The sequence below is a fragment of the Heloderma suspectum genome, chromosome 7 (assembly GCF_057233095.1).
Source record: "Heloderma suspectum isolate Gila_16-S chromosome 7, 16-S_ref, whole genome shotgun sequence".
Classification (NCBI taxonomy): Eukaryota; Metazoa; Chordata; class Lepidosauria; order Squamata; family Helodermatidae; genus Heloderma; species Heloderma suspectum.
In genome coordinates, this window is record NC_139464.1 from 106,276,217 (window position 1) to 106,299,250 (window position 23,034).

At 41.8% G+C, this 23,034-nt stretch overlaps 1 protein-coding gene across 1 annotated transcript in view; it reads left to right on the forward strand.

Annotated features, from left to right (window-relative positions):
- Positions 1 to 23,034, forward strand: part of FBXL13 (F-box and leucine rich repeat protein 13) — a 155,730-nt gene continuing 132,696 nt past the window's right edge. Inside the window, exons 1-5 of the mRNA XM_084811493.1 lie at positions 1 to 104; positions 15,650 to 15,753; positions 16,620 to 16,713; positions 17,978 to 18,045; positions 19,590 to 19,744. Coding sequence (XP_084667619.1) covers positions 30 to 104; positions 15,650 to 15,753; positions 16,620 to 16,713; positions 17,978 to 18,045; positions 19,590 to 19,744 — 496 coding nt within the window. The 5' untranslated portion in view covers positions 1 to 29. The remainder of the gene's footprint in view (positions 105 to 15,649; positions 15,754 to 16,619; positions 16,714 to 17,977; positions 18,046 to 19,589; positions 19,745 to 23,034) is intronic.

Below are 23,034 nucleotides of genomic sequence, written 5' to 3' on the forward strand. Positions count from 1 at the left end.
CCCGCGCGGCTGGGTCGCTCCCCTCGGCCATGGCCGCGTTTCGAGACGCGGACCCCGCGCTTAGGGTCTACTTCAAGAAACACTCCATACCGGACGTCTATGAGGTAAAGGAGCGGCCCTCGAAGCTGGGCGGCTGGCTGCGGCTGCAGGGAGCGCCGCTGACCCACGGGGATGTCGGAGGGGAAATGGGGGCAACTCCTTTTCCTTTTTGGTTGGGGTGTGGGGATGAATGATCCTCTCCTGTCCCGCTATACAGGGCCGGGTTTTCATGATTAATATTTGTTTCACAGTATATCTCGGTCCTCGAGGGTAGCCTTCCCCAACCTGGTGCCCTCCAGAGAAGTGGGGCAGCAGCTCCCATAATGAAGTTGTAGTCCCACAGTGAAAGAACTGGGGCTGCTTAGCCTCGAGAAGAGAAGACTGAGGGGAGACACGGGGCTCCTCCCCGTCGAGCTTTTTATCCTGCGGCTGAGAGCGCTCCTTCACGGAAGCTTGTGGGCTCTTTGCATGACGCCGTGGTCATTCAAGGCATCTCCTGCGCCTAATGCCCTTTGTTCCATTTTTAAATAATGAGCTATCAAATTACCCCGTCGTGTTCCGCTTCAGTTTCCTCGTGAAAAGAATAAGAGCGGCAAGAAGAGCTGGATCAATGGAAAGTAATGGAAGACTCAGGGACAGGGAGAAGGAGCGGGAAGAGGGGGGAGGAGGCCTGTGAAAAAGGGAGTCGTCGTGATCCTGGGTTTAAAACGGAAGCAGAAAGCCCCGTTTTAAATGCAGGATTTTAGGATGGTGCAGAGATGCCCGAGATGGCGCCTTTCAAGTACTTGAAAGGTTGTCACAGAGAGGAAGGCCAGGATCTCTTCTCGATCATCCCAGAGTGCAGGACACAGAATAATGGGCCCAAGTTACAGGAAGCCAGATGCCGGCTGAACATCAGGAAAAACCTCCTGGCTGTTAGAGCAATACGACAATGGAACCAATGACCTAGGGAGGTGGTGGGCTCTCCCACACTGGAGGCATTCAAGATGAGGCTGGGCAGCCATCTGTCAGGGATGCTCTGACTTGGATTCCTGCATGGAGCAGGGGCTTGGACTCGAAGGTCTTATAGCCCTCTTCCAACCCTACTAACCTATGATTCTATAATCCTCCAGCAAGTTCTGCTACAACATTTGTGGGCCTCTGGTGGAGAAATGGTTCATTCCTGAACCTGGCTGTTGTTTTTGAATGTGGGGGAAGGAAGGAAGCATCAGAAACATATTATGCCTTCCCCATGACTTTGGATGGGACAGCGACTTTGATTCCATACACACACACACACACACCATTTTGGTCCTGTGGGTGGTTGCTGAGGCACTCCAGAGTCATAGCAGGTGAGCATGTTTTGCCCCTAACCTGATGGCGACCACAAGCACTGCACTTTACTATTCTCCATGGAAATGAATGACAGCCATTAAGAGTAAAGGCATGTACTTAGAAAACAAAGATAAACCCCCAAAAAGCTGTGAAGGAAAAGACAGTGTATTATATTCGTGAAATGTCTGGAAATGAAGTATTGGTCAAACAAAAATTTCTTTACAAATCTGAAATTGACTAATGAAATCAACATATCACTGCCGGTATACTTAAACATATATCTACATGTGTCTCTGCATATCTATACACTAGCTGTACCTGTTGCGAAAAATTTCTCAACCATTTATGTGTAACTTATGATTTAGTAACTTTGTTAATCAGCTGTTTTACCTGATCTTGACATTTCACAACTTAAAACTGTTAGAGATTGACTGGTACAGTAAGCAAGAAAGCTGTTCAGTTTGGAAAGCTTTTTCAAAATAAAAAAAACTTGGAAATCACTGTGACCCATAGTTTTGGAGTTATACATAAAGAAAAACACATTCTTCCATTTATTTATTTATTAAATTTATTAATCGCCCATCTGGCTGGTCACCCAGCCACTCTGGGCGATGTACAACAATAAAACAGTTAAAACAATAAAATTCTACATTAAAAACATTTTGATGAAATTAGCCCAAAAAGTGATTTTTAGTATTTTTCACAGAATCTGTGTGGGAAATCCTTTAATTAAAAAAAAAAATGGAAATCCGCTGAGCAGAATTCGAGATATTGATTGCTAAAGAAATTGCTTCACATGTTAATATATATCATGCGGTGAAAAATAATGGAAGTGCATGTAAAGAATTCAAATAACTAATTCAAGTACTAAATGTCTAAATTTTACCATTATTTATTTATCTCTAAACATCTTTGCCATTCTGTATCTTCAGTTAGTAAATTTTGTGCTTGAGCTGCTTCTTCAAAAGTATCATATACTACCACATTATATGTTCAGATATCTTTGCAACTGGTGGTACCAACACCATGTAATAATAGTAATCAAATATATCTTTCTGTATCTGAAGGAGATACACCATACATTCTCCCTAGACAGGGGCAATCCCCAAGGCACTGGGGATTGCATACATCATGGATGCAGCGTCTCACACCCTGGGGCCAAATCCAGCCCACTTGGGGTCCCAATCTGGCCCTTCAGGGTTCCAAAGATGGCCACATACCCTTTCCCCCTGTCCACTGATTGTTTGGTGGTTCCCGGGCTTTTATTCAGTTTTCTCTCCATTCTAAAAGGTCGAAATACTTCTCCTAAGGCTTAGTGACTGGCAGTTAATAGCTTTAGGGCGTAATCCTATGGCCGCTAGACAGCTAAATGGCCATAGGGTTGGTCGGTTCCTGGAGAACTGCCTCCCCTCCCCCGTCGCCTTGTAGGTGGCGTGGATCGTCTCTGCACTCTGCGATTGGAGAGCAGCGTAGAGCAGGGCAAAAGGGGGTGTTCCTGGTGGCAGGGGCAGGAGTTCGTAACTGCCAGTACAACACTTCCTATATGTCGTCTGGCCTGCCCACCCAGCGCTCCAACATCCCGCGACTAGTCAGCCAAAATTTGCCATCTAGCCATGAATACAAGGTGGCTGCAGCATGGAGGAGACAATCTCCTCCGTGCTCCTCCTGCTGTGCATTGGATAGGCGGTCACCTCCAAGTTCGGAGGTAGCCATCTATCCGCATAGGATTGCTCCCTCCAGCAACAGTAGGCTGGTATTTTTGGTCTTTTGAGCCCTCCCCTTTGCCTTTACCTCTGTCCACCACTGGAATGCAGTCCCTGAGAGCTTCTCTGAAAATGGAATTTGGCCCTCGGGCTGAAAGAGGTTCAACACCCCTGGCATGCTTCCTATAGGATGCAGTAGACTTAGGAATGCAGAACCTCTGGTCTGTGGGCCAAATGCAGACCTCCAGGCCTCCCAGTCCAGACTTCCAGGCTCTTCTGAGGCCATGCCCCTTCAGTGGCCCCACTCCAGGCTACCGATATTATTTACTCCAACTACAATTATTGATTCTTTTCAACTACAAAGGGGAGCTCATGCACATTGGGGAAGCAGACTGTCTGGATGCAAATGGCTTTTTCCCCCTGCTGGACCCTGGACAAAATTAAGAGTCACTTCTGTTGCTTGGGCCCCACCCACTTTTGGCTCTGGCCCCACCCACTGCTGGAATGTGGTAGGAGGAAATCCCTGGACAGGTTTTGGCTGAGGTAAAGTGGACCTCAACAGGAAAAAGGTCTCCCACCCCACCCATACAGTAAGTACATTGTCAGAGTTAAATTGGGAGGTTCTAGGCTATGTACTCAGTGGAGTACATACCCCCAGCCTTTCTTGGGAATATTTCTGTTCGTTCGTAGCACAACCTGCAATAGCAATGATGGGGAGCATATGCAGATTGGCATTGCAAGGTAATTGCATCACAATACACTGAGAAGTGAGACCGTGTCTAAATTAAAAATTTTAACATTTAATTGGTGACATTTCAACTAATTTTTAAAAATGGAATTATTTTTCTGCAGTTGTAGACATCAATAGCGAATGCATGCAATCGTGTATTGTGTACCCGTTCAACTCTGTGATGCAAATTATTATAACTTTAACAATTAATTGAGAAGCTGTCAATTTGTTTTCAGGGGTGTGATTATTTCTCTGCAAATCTAGGCATCGGCAGCTTTAATTTGAGACTGTTCCAAACTCGATCAGATAATATTTAGGGGTAGAATGGAGTGAACAAAAATTCATGCTCTGTATTAATGTATAGATATAACTACATACCTATCAAAACATTGATTACCCTACTACTAACTAAAACCTTTAGAATTATCCAAAGGGGGGGAAAAAAAACTTTATATATCCACACTTACTAATATCTTTCAAAAGAGTTTGTCTTATGGTATACAAATTATCTGAAATTTGTCTAAAAATGAAAACGTAATACCAAAGGTTTTACAGATAAAGGAGGGCACATTTTAAAAGCAGCTCAAGACATATTCCACATCTCGATGTTTTGCCTAAAGCATAGAGACTTCGATACTGTTATGTTTTAGAAAAATGATTCTGCTCTATATTAAACTCATCTAATGTCTTTTCATGAAGCCTCTTTCCTCTGCTATTTTTTAATCTCCCCTCTTCTTCAATAGTTGCTCAACTGCTCTTTTGTTCAAAATTACACAATGTTTCTCCTCGGCTCACAGCCTGCCCTGTCTTTGGGCATGATGAGCATTCCACAATATCATCACTGTGATCAAGGCATTATATCTCCAAGTCATGGTAGTAATCCCTGAAGAAACTGAAATCTTAAGGAGAGATGTGGGGAGAGTGTTGTTGTTGTATATGTTGGACAATAAATGAGTTGCATCTCAATGGTGCTTCCTTATAAGGAACAGCTAAGGGCTAATACACATGCCAACATCCCAATCCCTTAACTATGGTTAAATGGTTAGGTCATGAGTAAAAGATAGCTCGTATGTGATGGCGCTATAAAAACCTCATCTGAAAGAACCCTAGAAAGATGTTAATATAAATTCTACTTTTAAATTGGAAACAGGGGATCTTTTTAATCCACCAGAGGAATAAACAACATTCTGACTGGTCATTGTCCCTTTAAAAGCCTGTGTGAAGTTATGCCAGGTGTTTGAGCAGCCAACTGAGGAAAAAAGAATATCTTCTTTGGAAATATGTGGGGTGGAAAAATACAAACTCAAGAAAAACATCTTACGTGATACATAACTGTTATCATTAGCATATTCTTAGGAATGGATTCAATAGGGTAGCTAAGGAGAGAATAGTGAGTGCAGTAAGATATATAGGCAGTAGGTGGCAGTTACAGACAGAATTTAAAGATGGCTGAGAATCTGGGATTGGAATCGGATATAGAGATAGGAAATACGTATGTTGGTAAAAGAGATGTTCAGTTCCAAAGGATGGTAGATATAGGATTAATCAGTTCTCTTGTGGTCAAACCAGAATGGAAATTTAGAGCCTTGTGTGTAAACTTGTGTGGCTGCTGGAAAGATGGCTTATCTGTGGAGTACATAAGCACCTTGCAATTAATTCGCCTTTCTGTTTAACATCCCTTCACAGTTATGGCCACAAACTTCCAAGCACTTGACTGAAAGCAAGTTGCCAGCTCTAGCCTACATCTCTCGCCATTTGGATAGATAAAAATGGACTGGGAGCAACAGTAAAGCAGAAATCAGTGGTGGGCAAGCTTCATGCATGCAAGATCTACCAGCTGGAGCCAGGTGCAAAATAGTGGCTCAGGGGGGCAGATATACTTTTCAAATTGAGGAACTAGGTGCCTCTGAGCACATGGCTCAGGCCAAGAATTTGTCTTCATTACCAGAAGGAGGTTACAGTCCTTTCACACAAAGATCCACTCCTGATTTCTTCATAAGCTTTTTTAATTTCAGCAACCTTATTTAGAAGAAAAGTGTTTTTGATGTTGCCATTGTTAAATAATTGGGACTAAGAAACTGTTTCTGGTTTCTATTTCATTGTTAAATAATTGGGACTAAGAAACTGTTTCTACTGCAAATCACGCAGAGAACTACCAGTAAGTAAAGCCCTATCTGTCTTCTACTTGCCCCTGCTATAAATTACTGCTTCCTGTTACAGAGGACCTCCCTCACCATTGGTTACACTGGCTAGGGCTGATAGAAGCTGTAGGCCAAAACATCTGGAGGGCCACAGGTTGTCCACCCCTGCCCTAGAACCACCATCCCTCCATGTTTGGCAAATGCGAATTTCCCCAATCTGCACCTTTTCTATCTATTAGGTAGGTCTGTTTGGACTAAGTATACTGCCTCATGTGCAAGGGCAGAGGTAGGCAACCTTTCTGGACCCGTGAACACATTTAGCAATTTGAGAAACTGTCCACATAATGGGCCTGTTGCATATGAAAGCATCAGCCTGCAGCCACCTACCATCTTCATTTTCTAAGAATGTTTTGCCAGCATGGTTAACGAGCAGTAGTAAGGGAGCTATTAGGGAAAAGAGAATGGAAGTCTTGCCAAGACAGGAAAACATAACAGAGCACAAGCTTGCACAAAGGTGATGCAAGCAGACAATAAGAGATGCAAAAAAGCATTATGAAGAGCATATTGCTAACAACATCAAGGCCAACAATATTATTATTATTATTATTATTATTATATCCTGGCTTTTCCCCAAAGTGGGACCCAATAAAGTCAATAAAAAATTGTCTTGTCAATAAAGACAATAATGAATTATTTAAATATATCAGAAGCAGAAAACCAGCTAGGGAGGCATTTGGGACCATTGGATGACAATGGAGTTAAAGGAATACCGAAGGAGATTGTGGAGTAGCTGAATGAATTCTTTTCATCTGTCTTCACTGCAGAAGATATAGGACAGATACCAGTGCCTGAATTGATGTTTTCAGGAAGGGAGTCTGAGGAACTGAGGCAAATAGTGGTGACAAAAGAAGAAGTTCTCAACCTTATTGATAAAGTGAAAGCAAATAAATCACTGGGCCCAGATGGTATCCAACCTAGAGTTCTCAAACAACTCAAATATGAAATTGCTGATCTTCTAACCAAAATATGCAACATGTCCCTAAGATCAGCCTCTATACCAGAGGACTGGAAGATGGCCAATGTAACACCAATTTTCAAAAAGGGATCCAGGGGAGATCTGAGAAATTACAGGCTAGTTAGCTTAACATCTGTTCCAGGTAAATTAGTTGAAGGCATTATTAAAGATAAAAGTAGTAAGCATATAGAAGGACAAGCCCTGCTGAAAAAGAATCAACACGGCTTCCGCAAGTCCTGTCTCACTAACCTTTTAGAGTTCTTTGAGAGTGTCAATAAACATGTAGACAGGGGTGATCTGGTAGACATTGTTTACTTGGACTTCCAAAAGTCTTTTGACAAAAAAGTCCTTCACCGATGACTCCTGACCAAACGTAGCAGTCATGGAATAAGAGAAGTCCTCTTATGGATCAGAAACTGGTTAAAGGACAGAAAGCAGAGAGTAGGAATAAATGGTAAATTCTTCCAATGGAGGGAAGTAAATAGTGGGATCCCACAGGGATCTGTATTAGGACCAATGGTTTTCAACCCGTTCATAAATGATCTGGAATTAAGAGTGAGCAGTGAAGTGGCCAAGCTTGTGGATGACACCAAATTATTTAGGGTGGATAAAACAAAAAGGGGTTGTGAAGAGCTCCAAAAGGATCTCTCCAAACTGGGAGAATAGGCATCTAAATGGCAAATGCAGTTCAATGTAAGCAAGTGTAAAGTGATGTATGTTGGTGCAAAAAATCCCAACTTCAAATATAGCCTGATGGGATCTGAGCTAGCTGTGACTGACCAGGAAAGAGATCTTGGGGTTGTGGTGGACAGCTCAATGAAGATGTCAACCCAGTGTGCAGCTGCTGTAAAAAAGGCAAACTCCATGTTAGGCATAATTAGAAAAGAAAATGTGAATAAAACTGCCAATACCATACTGTATATCATACAGTTCTGGTCACCACACCTAAAAAAAGATATTGTACTGGTGGAAAAGTGCAGAAAAGGGCAACTGAAATGATCAAGGGGCTGGAGCATCACCCCTATGAGAGAAGGTTACAACAGCTGGGATTATTTAGCTTGGAAAAAAAGGAGGGTAAGGGGAGACATGATAGAGATGTACAAAATTATGCATGGTGTGGAGAATGTGGATAGGAAGACATTTTCTCCCTCTGTCAAAATACTAAAACCCGGGGACATCCCATGAAACTGATTGGAGGGAGATTCAGGACAGATAAAAGGAAGTACTTCACACAGCGGATAGTTAAACTATGGAATTCCCTACCACAGGAAGTAGTGATGGCAACCAGTTTGGATGGCTTTGAAAGAGGGCTGAACAAACTCCTGGAGGAAAAAGCTATCAATGGCTACTGGTCTTGATGGCTATGTGCTACCTCCTGTACCAGAGGCAGTGAGCCTATGTACACTAGTTGCTGGAGAACATGGCTGGGAGGGTGCTGTTGCACTCATGCCCTGCTTGTGGGTTCCTGGTTGATAGCTGGTTGCCCACTGTGTGAACAGAATGCTGGACTACATGGACCCTTGGTCTGATCCAGCATGGCTCTTATGTTCTTGTTATGTTGAACTGTTCATGTTCAATCCATGCACCCAGCGTATGTAAACTGTTCCTAGTGTTTAGTATAACATACAGTAGGGATCTCCTCTATGAGTAGGGTTCTGAGGTCTCCACCTGAGTGTGACATTTTTGGCTCTTCCTCTGAGGATATTCCACTCAGTCCAGCTCTGGAAATTAGTAGCTCATGACAGTTATTGTACAGCCTGTGTAAAGAAGGCAGTGCTGTGACAGTTGCATGCACAGTAATGCTGAGCCAAAACATTCTCGGAAAAAGATGGACATTTTGCGAAATATACCCTGAATATGCCCCATCAGTTTTTGTGTGTGGTGGTCATCGTTTTTCCTCCATAACACCCTGGAAGGACACTAGGTTCAGGACATTGTGGTGGATGCAAAATGGCAGCCAGGATGCCAATGCACTTGGCCTGTTGTTTTCAGCAACAGCAGCAGCAGCAAAAAAAATAACACCGGGCGGGGAGAAGTCATGCTACTGGTAATGATGAGCCCTGCCCCCAAGAATCTGTTGGAGAATTTATCCTCCCTCTGAGAATATTTGGTGAAACGGTCCTCCCAATGGGGTGTATTTGGGGGAGGCCATTTTGACTCATTTGCATAGTTTTATCCCCATGGCTACTGGAATTTCCCTGGTCCCCTAAACTTTTGCCTGTCACAAATAACCAGGCAAGTGGCTAAAGTCAGTCCTGAAGTATGCTTAAAAAATTTTTAATGCTGGAAGCATGCAGGATTCAAATAACTATTTTAGGCTTGACAAAGGACTTGGGCACAACCAGGGTACATGCTATGTTACAAACTTTTGAAAGTCACCTCAGTTTCCAAATCTGTTTAGTGTGTGGCATTCAGAACTCCTATTCAAGAAACTCAAGCCCAAAGTTTCCTTGGATATGCAGAACTGGTTGCAACCTTCTTTGGATACAGGCCTTGGTCTGATAGATTCAGGATGTGTCTCATAATTTTGGTTCAGATGTACTTTTTCTGATCTCTTCATCTTATGAGATCTGAAATGCCCATCAAGTTAATGCTCTTCTCACTGGGTTTTGTACTGATCTTCCTCTGTCCCACTTGAATTCCTGTCTTATTACTTCTGAACTGGGATCTCCAGTTTGTTTAAACTATGATTTGTTGAAACAAGCCAGTTTCATAAACCAAAGTTTGATCCTGGCTTGTTTCAACAAGTCATAGTTTAAACTGACTACAGTTTGCCATTTTCAGACATAATGTGAAACTGGTTAGTTTTAAACCAAGAAGCAGATGTACCTCCAATCTCCTTGTGGTCATATCAGAGGAGGAGAGGAGAGGGCGAAGTACATGGGCCTAAGGCTCGTTCATGTAACGTTAAACAGTGTTTCCGAATTACTTTAAAACTGAGCCAGTGTTTCCATTCTTATTTGTACAATCATATATCTTAATTCTTTTCTTGCTGGAAAAGTTACTTTTTAAAATGTTAAAATGCTGTTGTAGAACAGATGAAGAAACAGGACTGGGTGTTTGTTTTAAGCGTAAGTTATGGTCCAGTCCAGCAGGGAGAGTAGTTGACAATCTTCAAGCACCTTGTCTCTGTAAAGTAAGATTTAAACATGTGCATAACTGTGTAATTCACTCTACTTTTCTCATACTTAGGGTACAATCTATATACAGTGAAACATATTTAAGGCCAGTTGATTTCAATGGGTGAATTAAGCAAATTCTTCTCTCTCCATTGAAATCAATATGACTTTAAATAATCAGTTTCATCATCCATTTATTTGTATGCTGCTTTTCCATGGTAAAACCATGCTCAAAGCGGCTCATAGAAATATCAAAAACATTTCACAATTTTTCATTTATTACATTTCTATACTGCCCAATAGTCAAAACTCTTTGGGCAGTTTACAAAGGTTTAAAACCTTAAAAATACAATTTTATACATAGTATAAAAACCATTTACATACAAATATATAAACAGACAGTGCACACAGACACAGACACACACATAGACACATACACACACAATTTTAAACAATCAACAATAAAAAAGATCCAGGAGCCAATTAAAACCTTATATGCTGCCAAATGCCTGAGAGTAGAGGAAAGTCTTAACCTGGTGCTGAAAAGATGAAGCCTCACTTCAGAAATCCTCTCCCTTTTTGCCACCTTCCAAGCCTCCCTTGGAGGAGGAACCTGGAGGAAGGCTTTACATGACGAGCTTCTTGCTGGGAGAGGCACTCGATCAGGTATTGTGGACTCAAGCCTTGTAAGGCTTTATAAGTCAAAAGCAGCACCTTGAATCATGCTCGGAAACATATAGGCAGCCAGTGCAAGCAGGCAAGAATTGGTGTTATATGTTCGGACCATCTTGTCCCTGTTATCAATCTGGCTGCTACATTTTGCAGAAGCTGCAGTTTCTGCAGTTTCTGAACCATCATCGAAGGAATCCCCACGCAGAATGCATTGCAGTAATCTAACTTGGAGGTTACGGGAGCATAAACAACTGAAGCCAGCTTATCCCTGTCCAAATAGGGACATAGCTGGGCCACCAACCAAAGTTGGTAGAAGGCACTCCATGCCACTGAGGCCACCTGAGCCTCAAGAGACAAGGATGGTTCTAAGAGAATCCTCAAGCTACAAACCTGCTCCTTCAGGGGGAATGCAACCCTATCCAGAACAGGTTGAGCACCCTCCATCCTGTCAGAAGAACCATCCACCCACAGCATTTCAGTCTTGTCTGGATTGAGCTTCAGTTTATTAGCTCTCATCCACTCCATTGTCACAGCCAGGCACCAATCTAGCACATCCACAATAAAATATATCAACATTTCTAAATAATTAACAGTTACAAATCATAACAAGATTTAAATAATCATACACATAAAACATCTCACATTAATAAATATACAGTAGTATTAAACAATCCAATAATAATTACACTAAGGTTAAACAAAAAACAAACATGTATCCACAGGGCTGGATGGAGTCAGTCAGTCAGGGCCCCACCCTCCCAGGCCAGGTGGAATGAGTCAAGCAGGGACTAGGTCTTGCAGGACTCGCAGCTAGATAGTGTCTAAGCACCAACTGCTTACCTGTGGTTAGATTTTACTGTTTGACTTAACTGGGATTATTTATCTTGTAGTTGCAGTGATAAATGATGAATTGAATCAGTATGTCATTTGGTCAGTCAGCAAACATCAGGAAATTGACATATTGGCCATTTGAGCATGTAATTGACATAACATGTTCAAATAGCTAGGACTGTTTAGATATAATAATTTCTCTAAAGGGTGTGGCTCAGAAATGAAAAGATCCTGCTTTTTCTAGAGCGTTTATAAGCAAAAAAAAAGAAAACTATGGATTGTATCCAACAGTGTCCATACACTAGTAGAAAAGACACTGCTGGAGAAACAGATTCCTCCTCCCCATGCAGCCACCACATGCTCCTTGAATCTATCTTGGAGGATTGGGAGACCCCTTGGAGTACATTGGGGGGGGGGACATGGGTATACAGGGGGAGGAGAGGAAGGAGAAGTCCTGTTACAGGAGTAGAAGTATGCTCATACAGTGTCGGTTATCACCCGTTGAGATGGATGTAGGGACAAATACATTAATAAGATTATAATATTTGGCACAGTTTTGTTGAAAAAATGGATTTGGGGAACATTTGCTAGTTGATAAACTTTGGTAGCAAAGTATGTAATATGTTTTAGAATACGTTTTGATATATTGTGGTTAGTGATGAGATAGACAAGAAGGAATAATGAGATGGGAAAATTAGAATAAATTGTAGGAAAAGCTATCTAGCTATATTGAGATTGTATCAAATTTTGTAGTAAAGGAAAAAGAAGAATGTTCCCTCTATGAAGTATTAGAATTAAAAGAAGTTTGAGGGAGATGCTGATTTGTAGGGAGTAATGGAGAGAACCTAAAGTAAAATATTTTAAATCTTCTTGTATAATTGGATAGCAGACATCTGTCCAAGAAAATATCAATTTCCTAGTGTTTACAGTCCCATTACTATTGCAGCAAAAACAGTTAAGTCTTGTGGAACTTAACGAAGTTATTATGGCAAAAGCTTTCATGGATTAGAGTCCTCTTATCATATGCAATATATTTGTTAATCTTTAAAATTCCACAAGACACCTTTTTTTTGCTGCAACAACTAACACAACTACTCCTCTGAAAATTACTCTTGTAGCCAGTCCTTTTGCACACTACAGTTCAAAATGATCTACTGGTGAAAACACAGGGATAATATTGATGGAAATGTCAATTTAAAAAAATGAGTTGGATCCAGAGAAACCTTTGTGGAAAAGAGCTGGCAGGATGTGATGTTTCCATTCTCTCCTCCACTCAGCAGCCCTCTGAGACTCCTGAAACATTTCTTCTGAGGGTCAGTGGACCCTCTTGAATGGAGTAGGTTGCGGAACAGGAGGTGCAATTCCTAAACATTGGTGGAGATTGTGAGAAGGGTCTCTACACATCCCCCTTAGCCTTTCACACTAAAGTGAAAGGCTAAGGGGGCCCACCCTATTAGGGCCCACCCTATTAGGAGGGTCCCCTGACCACCAGAAGATTCGGGGGGGGGGCGCCAAGGGAAGGAGAAGTTGAGAAAGTCATGTTCCACAAGCCTGTTTCCACACTTATTTCTCTGGATCCAAGGCAATGTTTTTACTACCTCATGTGATTTTTGCACTGCTTTGCTAATAGTGGCACTAAGTGAAGAAGAAAAAAAAAAAAGGATTAAAATGGCATTAAGATCCATTTCAGTATGGCTTCAGTCCCGGTTATGGGACAGAAACAGCTTTGGCCACCTTGGTGGTTGACCTGCGCTTGGAACTAGACGGGGGAGTGTGTGCCTGATGGTTCTGCCGGACCTCTCAGCGGCTTTCGATACCATCAACCATGGTATCCTTCTGGGCCGCCTCACTGGCATGGGACTTGGAGGCACTGTTTTACAGTGGCTCCATTCCTTCTTGGAGAGGCGGACCCAGAAAGTGGTGCTGTGGGACTTCTGTTCAACTCCTTGGCCATTGGCCTGTGGAGTTCTTCAGGGTTCTGTTTTGTCCCCCATGCTATTTAACATATACATGAAACCACTGGGAGAGGCTGTCCAGAGTTTGGGGGTTCGGTGTCACCGGCATGCTGATGACACCCAACTCTACTTTTCCTTTCCATCTAATTCCAAGGAAGCTGTTGCGGTGCTAAACCAGTGTCTGTTGGCAGTAATGTGATGGATGAGGGCAAACAAATTGAAGCTTAATCCAGACAAGACAGAGGTGCTCCTGGTCACTTGAAGGGTAGATCAGAGAACAGGGAGTCAGCTTGTGCTGGATGGGGTTATACTCCCCCTGAAAACACAGGTTCACAGCTTGGGTGTACTTCTGGATTCAGCCCTGAGCCTGGATGCACAAGTTTCAGCAGTGCCCAGCAGTGCATTTGCAGTTAAAGCTAGTGTGCCAGCTATGCCCGTTCTTTGAGATGTCTGACTTGGCCACAGTGACACATGCCTTAGTTATATTCTGTTTGGATTACTGTAATGTGCTCTACGTGGGGCTGCCTTTGAAAAGTGTTCAGAAAGTTCAACCAGTTCAAAGAACTGCTGCCAGATTGTTGACTGGGGCTGGCTCCAGGGAGCATACAAATCCCTTGTTAAAACAGCTTCACTGGCTCCCAGTTTCCGAGCACAATTCAAAGTGCTGGTCATGACCTATCAAGCCCTATACGGATCGGGTCCAGGTTATCTGAAAGACCATATTCTCCCCTATGAGCCTTTGTGCCCTGAGATCTTCAGGGGAGGCCCTTCTCGCGGTCCCAAAACCATCACAGGCTCACCTGATAGGAATGCAGGAGAGGGCCTTCTTGGTGGCTGCCCCAAGGCTCTGGAACTCCCTTCCCAGGGAGGCAAGAGTGGCACCCTCCTTGGTATGCTTTCACAGGCAGGTAAAAACGTTTTTGTTCCGGCAGGCCTTTGTGGATAGATAGTCTGGACCTATGAGAATATGATGGATTGATACTATTGTTTATATTGCTGTTGGCTTTTTTAAATCCTAAAATTTTATGCAATTTTAATATTATTGATGATTTAATTATATTTTTAACTTTTGTATATTTCTATTTATATGTTTTAACTGTACAAGTTTTTAAGGTTGTAAAGCCACCTTGAGTCCCAGTATTGGGGAAAAGGCGGGATAATAATAATAATAATGGGAATAAACTATGCTCTCCTTTGGGTACTGAAATGTTGAGCATATGAGAAAGGAATATATGTAAAGGATATGTCTAAATTTACAGATTGGTTTCTATAAATAAACAAAGCAAGGGTCTGAGGATCATGGAGCTGTTGAGTTGAAACTACTGGAGGAAATGTGTCTCTATCATAGTCTGGACAATTTAATTGGTATGCCAGCTTTGGTGAGAGAAGCTGATCACTTGAGATGTTCTGGAGAAAGCAAGAATAAAAGTAATGTAAGGAAATTGGGAAAAATAAATTTCTTTGCCAAAACTGCAGTGAAATTATTTGGAATAATGTCATCAAATTCAAGATATAAAATGCTATCTAAACTGACTGACAAACAAAATTATGACATTAAAAACTGGAGTAAGATAAAGAACAAAATATAATGCTTTAACAAGAATGTATAAGGGCGCAATCCTATCAAGGCAGGCGGCTGCCTCCGAACTCAGAAGCAACCGCCTATCCAAAGCAGGTCAGGAGAAGTACGGAGGGTATCATTCCCTCCGTGCTTCTCCTGCCCTGCTTTTTCAGCTAGACAGCCAATTGTGGCTGTCTAGCTGGGGGAGGACGGAGTGGGGAAGGAGGCAGCTGTACATAGGATGTGTCATACACGCAGCTACGCCCACCCCGGAACGCCCCCAACCACTCCCCTTTCTGGCTGCTCTGCGCTCCTCTTGCAAGTGTGGAGGACCAGGTTATTCTGTGCTGCCTCTGAGGCAGCGCAGAAGGGGGGGAGGTCAGTTCTCCAGGAACCAGCCTCGGATCGCGGGCTCCAAGGTCAGTTCCCAGAAAACAGTATATTCTATGGCTATCTAGCCGCTGTCTAGCGGCCATATGATTTCTTCCTCCAGGTAGCAACGTTTTCAAAATGTTATATAAATATATTGTTATATTTATCAGAATTGCAAATATGTTTTTTCTTTGCAGGCCCTGTTATGTGGTTTATTAATTATGCGTCCCGATGATCCACTCAGATTTTTAGAAGAAAAGATAAAAGAAATAATGGAAAAGGGTCTATATAGTATTTTATGGTATGTATGAGACATTATGTGGGTTATAAAAATGGCCGTCAGATGTAAAATACTGAAATATGGTGAAATATTTAGTTGTTATAAACCATGTTGACATAGTAAACGTTTGATAAAGCTCCTAAAAAGTAGTTCTTTAAATTAATAATGGGGTAGAATTATCAGCAACTGGTTAAAATCTAGTAAACAAAGATGATAAAATTTGGATGAATTTCCTGACCAGTTACTAATGTGCCAGTACCAGGGGAGGGCAGAGCAGGGGAGGAGGCTGCTGTACAACACATAGGATGTGTCGTACCGGCATTTCCGCCCTCCCCGCTCCAGAACACCCAGTTTCGGTTGTTCAGTGCTCCTCTTGTGAGCATGGAGCACAGGGCTTTTTCCGCCTGCCAATTACACAGGAGAGGGGCGGGGAGGCCTGCAGGGCAGGAGGAATGTGGAGGGAAAGATCCCCTCCGTGCTTCTTCTGCCCTGCATTGGATAGGCAGTTGCCTCCGAATTTGGAGGCGGCCGCCTATCTGCATAGGATTGTGCCCTAAATTTTCTAAAGCAGGCCCAGGGCTGAGCATTGTGAACTAGCATGCTAGCTTATTCATGACAACCAATGTTTTGTTGTTTATTTGTTTTCTAAACATAGGTTGTCATTATATACAAACTGGGTCATTATCTCTAAAGAAACAGAATTGCAAAAATACAAAATTTTAAAATACCAGTGGTAAAGTTGAACTTTCCAAAAGCAGAATGTTTTCTGTGATGTAATGGCTTGTTAATATAATTTGAATAATGGTGCTATTGGTGTTTTCAGAGAATAGAAGCTGTAATGTGATAATGTGGATTTTAAAAAGTAATATTCATATTTCCGCCCCCAGGAATATGTGTATTGATCCAGCCCTAAGCCTAAGGCTAAAAGTGATTTCAGAAACATATTTACACACCCTTTTGGGACTTGATGATGATCAGCTGGTAATTATTATTAATGCTTATTTGCAAACTTTGCAGTAGAATAAGAACAATTGCTGACCTCAGATATATTGTACAAATAATTATATTTTATTTGTATTCATAACTTGCTTTGTCCCAAAGAGTTATGAGAAAGAGAGTATCCCTTATTCCCAAAGACTTAATAATCTAAGGCTGCAATCCTAAACACAGTCACTCGGGAGTAAGTCCCATGAACTCAGAGGGATTTACTTCTGTGTTAACATGCTTAACATTCTGCTGTAAGAAAATATGGCATGATATCAATAAAGGTGTGAAGAAAAGGATAAAATAATGTTGTTTTTAAAAAGTATAAATAAAATATAGTTAATTTAGGTCCAGTCATCTTTTCCCCACATTTCCTTATCCCAGTTACCTTAGTACTGTATAAAACTTTGATACTTCTTACCCAATTCGGTAACATCTAACATTCTATCCCTTTCCTAACCTTGGTGTTCCTCAGAACTCAAATACTTAAAAACACACACACCATTATATTAAATCCTTCGGTCAGTCCTCCAAATAGCTAGCACCCTTTAGGTTTTAGATTCTGGAAATGAGATAGTGGAAGAAAGGGCAGGGGGTACTAGCAGTTGGAACAGTTTGGTTCCCAGTGCTGTGACAAAGTGTCGTATGCAGCAATAATGTGGGCAGCCAGATCCCTCTAATCCTCTTTTGATGCCCCATAGAGGCCTTTTGGACCCATTAGCACTGTATGGGTCATTGCACAAGTCTGAAGTAGAAGTAAGAGACTGGAGGGAAAGGTATGCCTGGTAGGGGAATAGACGCAGATGGTTTTTGTTTCTTGTCATGTAAAGGATCAAGCATTATCTACAGAAGCTCAAGCCTCAGCTATTACAGCTGCATTACTACTGAAGCATAGGATCGTGAGTACTGTACTTCACTTCCTAAAACACACTTATCTGCATTCCTCCTTATTACTTGAGCCAGTTGTAATTACTTTCTTCAACACTGAATGGCGTTAACAAGTTTGTGTATTTCCTTTTACAGTATTTATTGTTTAACTGATTCCATTCAATTAGAACTCCATAATAACTGATAATGGAAGTGAAGTTAGTTATAATTCTCAAGAAAAAAGATCTGGTAATACAGCTCTCAACAAAATTACAATTAAATTTTAAAATGTATTATATGAAAAATGCTACCATACAAGATTTTATTTATGTGTCATTAACGATGGATATCTTCCCCATTTTGATGTAGTTTTATATGTACAATTACATTTTAGATGACAACAGAGTTGTGCGATAAAGCATGGGACTTTTATAGCACCAAGTTAAAAAGAATGTGCTTTGAGTAAGTATATGGCTACCTTTAGTATATAAACACATTTATCTGAAATGTGACAATTTTTTTGTATTTTATGCCATGCTGTAGTAATAGAATTAAGGTTCAGGCTTATGAGCTTGTGTGCTGAGCCTGATATAGCAACCACAGAGTGTCATCTCAAGGCCTTGACCAATGTCTTTGTACTTGCATTGGGGCCCACACCCAGACCTCAGCTGGCATAAATGGCTATCATTTTTGATCCAACTGTGAACCATGTCTGGCACAGATCAGGAGGTGGAGTTGGGTATGGAAAATGTAGGTTTAAATGTGAACTGTACTGGGTTGCCTTGAGCAAGTCATTATCTCAGCCTTACCTATGCAGAGACTGTCAGAGCCACACCCAAGCCTCAGCTGTGATCTGTTAGTGACTGCAGCTGAAAAGTCCTCCTTGTGAGCAAACTTCCTACATGTAAGTAGACGTTTTCTCACAAGGAGGCCTCTGGCTCAGTCTAGCACTCCTTCTGAGTTCCTGTCTTTTCAGGCAGCATCTTTCCCGAGGACTTGGGAGTTTCTCTGCCTCCACTTCTAAGGCAGAGATCTTGACTTCCACAAGTGATGTCCTCACAGTAGTCACTGCTGTGAGCCTGGGCTCCTCCTGGTCTAATGGCAAATCCTGGGCATTGCTAATGGCAGGTGGTTCCTGGTCCTCCAACTCTTCCTCCTCCACTCGGAGGCGTCCAAGTATCCTATGCCCTGCTGGACTGCTGCCAGCAGGGCAAGAGGAATGACAAGAGGTGATGTTTATGTCTCCATCCTCCTTTTTTAACATTTCCCTCTAGACACGCCTCTGAGCCTGTCCGGAGCAGTTGTGCGGCTGGGGCGCCATAGGATTCGCATATCCCCTCCCACTGGAACACACCCTTTTTGTCCTCTGGCACACCCTTTCTGTCCTCTATGAGATCATCTAAGGCCACTTTTGTGACCTTGGAAAGCAGGCATGCAGTTCTTTCTGCAATGGCTGTGAGGGGGTGGGGAGTGGGACCAGATCTTGGAGTCCACATCCCAAAGTTGTAGCAGTGTCTATGGCTTCAGGAGGGGAAATAAAAACTATCCTGTGGGACCACAGTAATCCGTATGTCCATAATCACATACTAAAATAGTGTAGTTATCCTGGGTAGTTATAACACTGCAAGATAGAATGTAATATTTATTAAACAGCAAACAGTTAAAGTGGTAGAAAGAAGTACAATCTTGGAAAAACAAAAAACAATAGGCATTCTGTTGAAAAAAGCATAACTTTAAACTAGGGATGGGCAATTTGTGTCTCTCGCCAGGTGTTTTGGCCTACAACTCCCATCAGTCCCCACCATTGGCTATGGTAGCTAGGGCTGATGGGAATTATAGGCCAAAACATCTGGAAGGCCACAAGTTGCCCACTCCTGCTTTAAGCCTTTTTTATTTTGATGAATATATTCTGCATATGTTTTCTATGTAATTGCAGGGGGGGTTGGATTTTCTTTCATTCAGGTAAAAGCCTTCATTAATACATTATCATTGCTTAATAATTGCAGTGCATGGATAAACTATTGTTCTATTAAGAAAATTACTGAAGAGATTCTACAGAAAAAGTTGTCTTTTGCAAAACACTTCTATGAACACAAATTATTAAAATTAATAGTAAAAAACTGGAACGCTTGGGTTCAATTACGCAAAGAACAACAGAATCGTAAGTCTTTTTATCAAATAAGAGTGTCCGTTTTTTTAATAGAAAGAATATTTCACCCTCACCAAAGTGCTTAGTTTTTTAACTTTCTAAGAGCTGTTCAAAACTTGGTCACATTGGGTGAATTGGCATATAACAGTAAACTGTAATTTGAGTTTACATGCATGAGCAGGAATGTGCCTGCACAAAGCACTCCGCTTCAGCACTCTTCCATCATCTCTCCTTCTCCAAGAATGTAATTTCAGTTTAGGAGAATCCTAGTTTGTTTTTACATGCAAACCAGGAATTTTGGTTTAAAAGAAACTTTAGTCAGTGGCTAAACATACCAACTCTGAACCCAAGGTTCTTTTTGTAGCTGATTTTCTAAACTACAGTTTATTTTAAACCTAAATTCCTGGGTCACATGTAACAACAAACCAGGAATCTGCTAAACCAGAACTAAGTCTGGTTTATTCTGCCTGCCAATTGCATAGGAGGGGGGATGTATGTAACCCTAAATTGTGGTTTACTGTTACACATGTATGCAGCCAGTAGGTTACTGGCCACACTTGGACATCATGATTTGGTCATCACAGTAAGCCAGTATTTTTTATTCTCACAAGAACCCTGTGAGGTAGGTTAGGCTGAGATCAGTGTCTGGCCCAACATCACCCAGTGAGCTTTATTTATTTATTTATTTATTGCATTTATACCCCGCCTTTTTTCCTCTTGCAAGGAACCCACGGCGGCTTACATTATCCTCCTCCTCTCCATTTTATCCTCACAACAACAACCCTGTGAGGTGGGTTGGGCTGAGAATGTGTGACTGGCCCAAAGTCCCCCAGTGAGCTTCCATGGCCGAGTGGGGACTAGAACCCGGATCTCCCAGCTCCTAGTCCAACACTCTTGCCACTACACCACACTGGCTGAGTGGGGTCTAGAACCTGGATTTCCTGAGTCCCAGTCCAGCACTCTAACCACTACATCACACTGGCTTTCCAGTTCTAGCTTATTGTAACAAGTAAGTGTGCTATTGCACACTGTTCAATTACTCCCTGGCTTATGACTGTGGCTTATTAGGAAAGAAACAAGCCAGAGAACCGGTTCAGATATCACACTAAACAAACCAGGGATGGAGAGTCCCTGGCTCATTTAGCTGTTGGCAGAAGAAGCCAAGCAGGAGAAATCAAACAGCACGTACCAGCACACTTGCTTGCTCACAATATGTAGAATTCCAAGAATTCAGACTTAGTACATAATGTCTGAATATGGCCGCAGTGTTTACTGGAAAAAGACAAAAACAAAAATTGTAGTTCTTACAGTAGAAAAAATGACATGCTTGTAAAAAAGCGGGCAGCGGGCTGGCTTACAAGCAATGTGACATATTTATTTCTATGCTCCATTGCTTAATAGGTCTGTTTTAAACATCTACATAAAATCCAGTTGGATAACTTGTTTAATGGTTATCTATTCCAACCAAATATGGCTCAGTTATAGATAGGAGTCTTAATAATTAATTGTATAAATAGTTAAATGTTAAGACTTTTTATGAGCCCAGGAACAAAATAATCGTTCAAATCCTCAACCTTATTTTAGGACACAATCCTATGCATGTTTAGACAGAAAAAAGTCCTACAACTCCGAACATGACCCAGCCAGCCACGCACTCCCAGCATGCTGGCTGGGTCATGTTGAGAGGTGGAGGACTTTTTTCTGTCTAAACATGCATAGGATTGCACCCTTATTCAGTTTATATATTCTCTATCTAATATATAGATGACATACTTAAATTTACAGTTTGATTGTCCTGTCTCCCCTCCCTCAGACATAGTTATCCAGATATTTCTATTGACTACACTCAGAAATTTTCAAAGAACTGTTTATATACATATCCTGCTGCCTATTCAGAACGAAGAGTAGGATTTAGCCTTTATATATTTGGATAGTTGAAGTAGTTTAGGTTGCTATCCTATGCACAGTACCTGGGAGAAAGTCCTATTGAACTCAATAGAACTTACTTCTGAATAGATATGTGCAAGATTATGCTGTCAATTATTTGTTAAAGATAGCTGTATAAAGTGGAGATGATAATACCTATGTTTCCATTTCCTGCGACCTAGGATTTTTCCTGCTTTTGGATTAGCTACCACTACTGTGAGACATATACAAATCTGACAAGATGAAATCTGGGGTTGACCATTTCTTCTAGGGCTCTGACTAGAAATGATCATGTGTTTTTAAATTAATTTTTACAATAAAAAAGTTTACAACACAGAAAATTATTACTATTATTTATTGTTTATTAAATGTATTAGACACCCTTCTCTAAAAAAGACTCAAAGTGTCTTATAGCAGCAAGGGTTAAAACAATTTAAAACAGCTAAAAACGATTAAAAAAATGCCAAGACCGGTAAAACAACTAAATTAAATCCATCATGTGCTGCCAAATGATGGCACTAGGTGGACCTCACTGGAAAGAGCATCCACAATTGGGGGGCCATCACAAAGAAAGCCCTTTCCCTTGTTGCCATCCTCCAAACCTACCTGAAAGGAGGGCCTCAAAAGAGGTCTCAGATGTTGATCATAACAAGTTCATATGGGTAGGTTCATACCAAGAGAGGCACCCGGCAGGTTTTTCAGTCTCAAGCTGTGTAAGATTTTATAGGTCAAAATCGGCACCTTGAATTAGGCTCAGAAATAAACATACGGGCAGCCAGTACAAACAGGCCAGAATTGGTGTTACATGCTCAGACTTTCTGATCCCCACTGGCCTTCCTGTTAGTCAAATTTTGCACAAGTTGCAGTTTCCGAACCACCTTCAAAGGCAGCCCTATGTAGAGCGCATTGCAGTAATCTAACCTGGAGGTTTCCAGAGTACAGATTACTGAAACCAGATATCCCTGTCCAGATAGGGGCATAGCTGGGCCATTGGCTGAAGCTGGTAGAAAGCACTCCATGCCACTGAGGTTACCTGAGCCTCAAGTGGCAATGATAAATCCGGGAGAGCCCCCAAGCTTTGAATTTGCTTCTTCAGGGGGAGTACAACCCACCCAGAACAGGCTGCATACACTCCATCTGGTCAGAAGTACCATGCACTAACAGCATCTCGGTCTTGTCTGAATTGAGTTTCATTTTATTAGCCCTCATGCCAAATTAAACACACGGTTGTGTATTGCATTGAATGGACAGAATCCAATGGGCTACTTGCACCACCACTGATTCTCTTGCACCCTGCTGATTCCTTTGTGCAAGCAGGACCCACTGTTTGTGCAACAGAGATGTAGTGCTTCCCAGAGGAAAACTCTCGTTCTTGA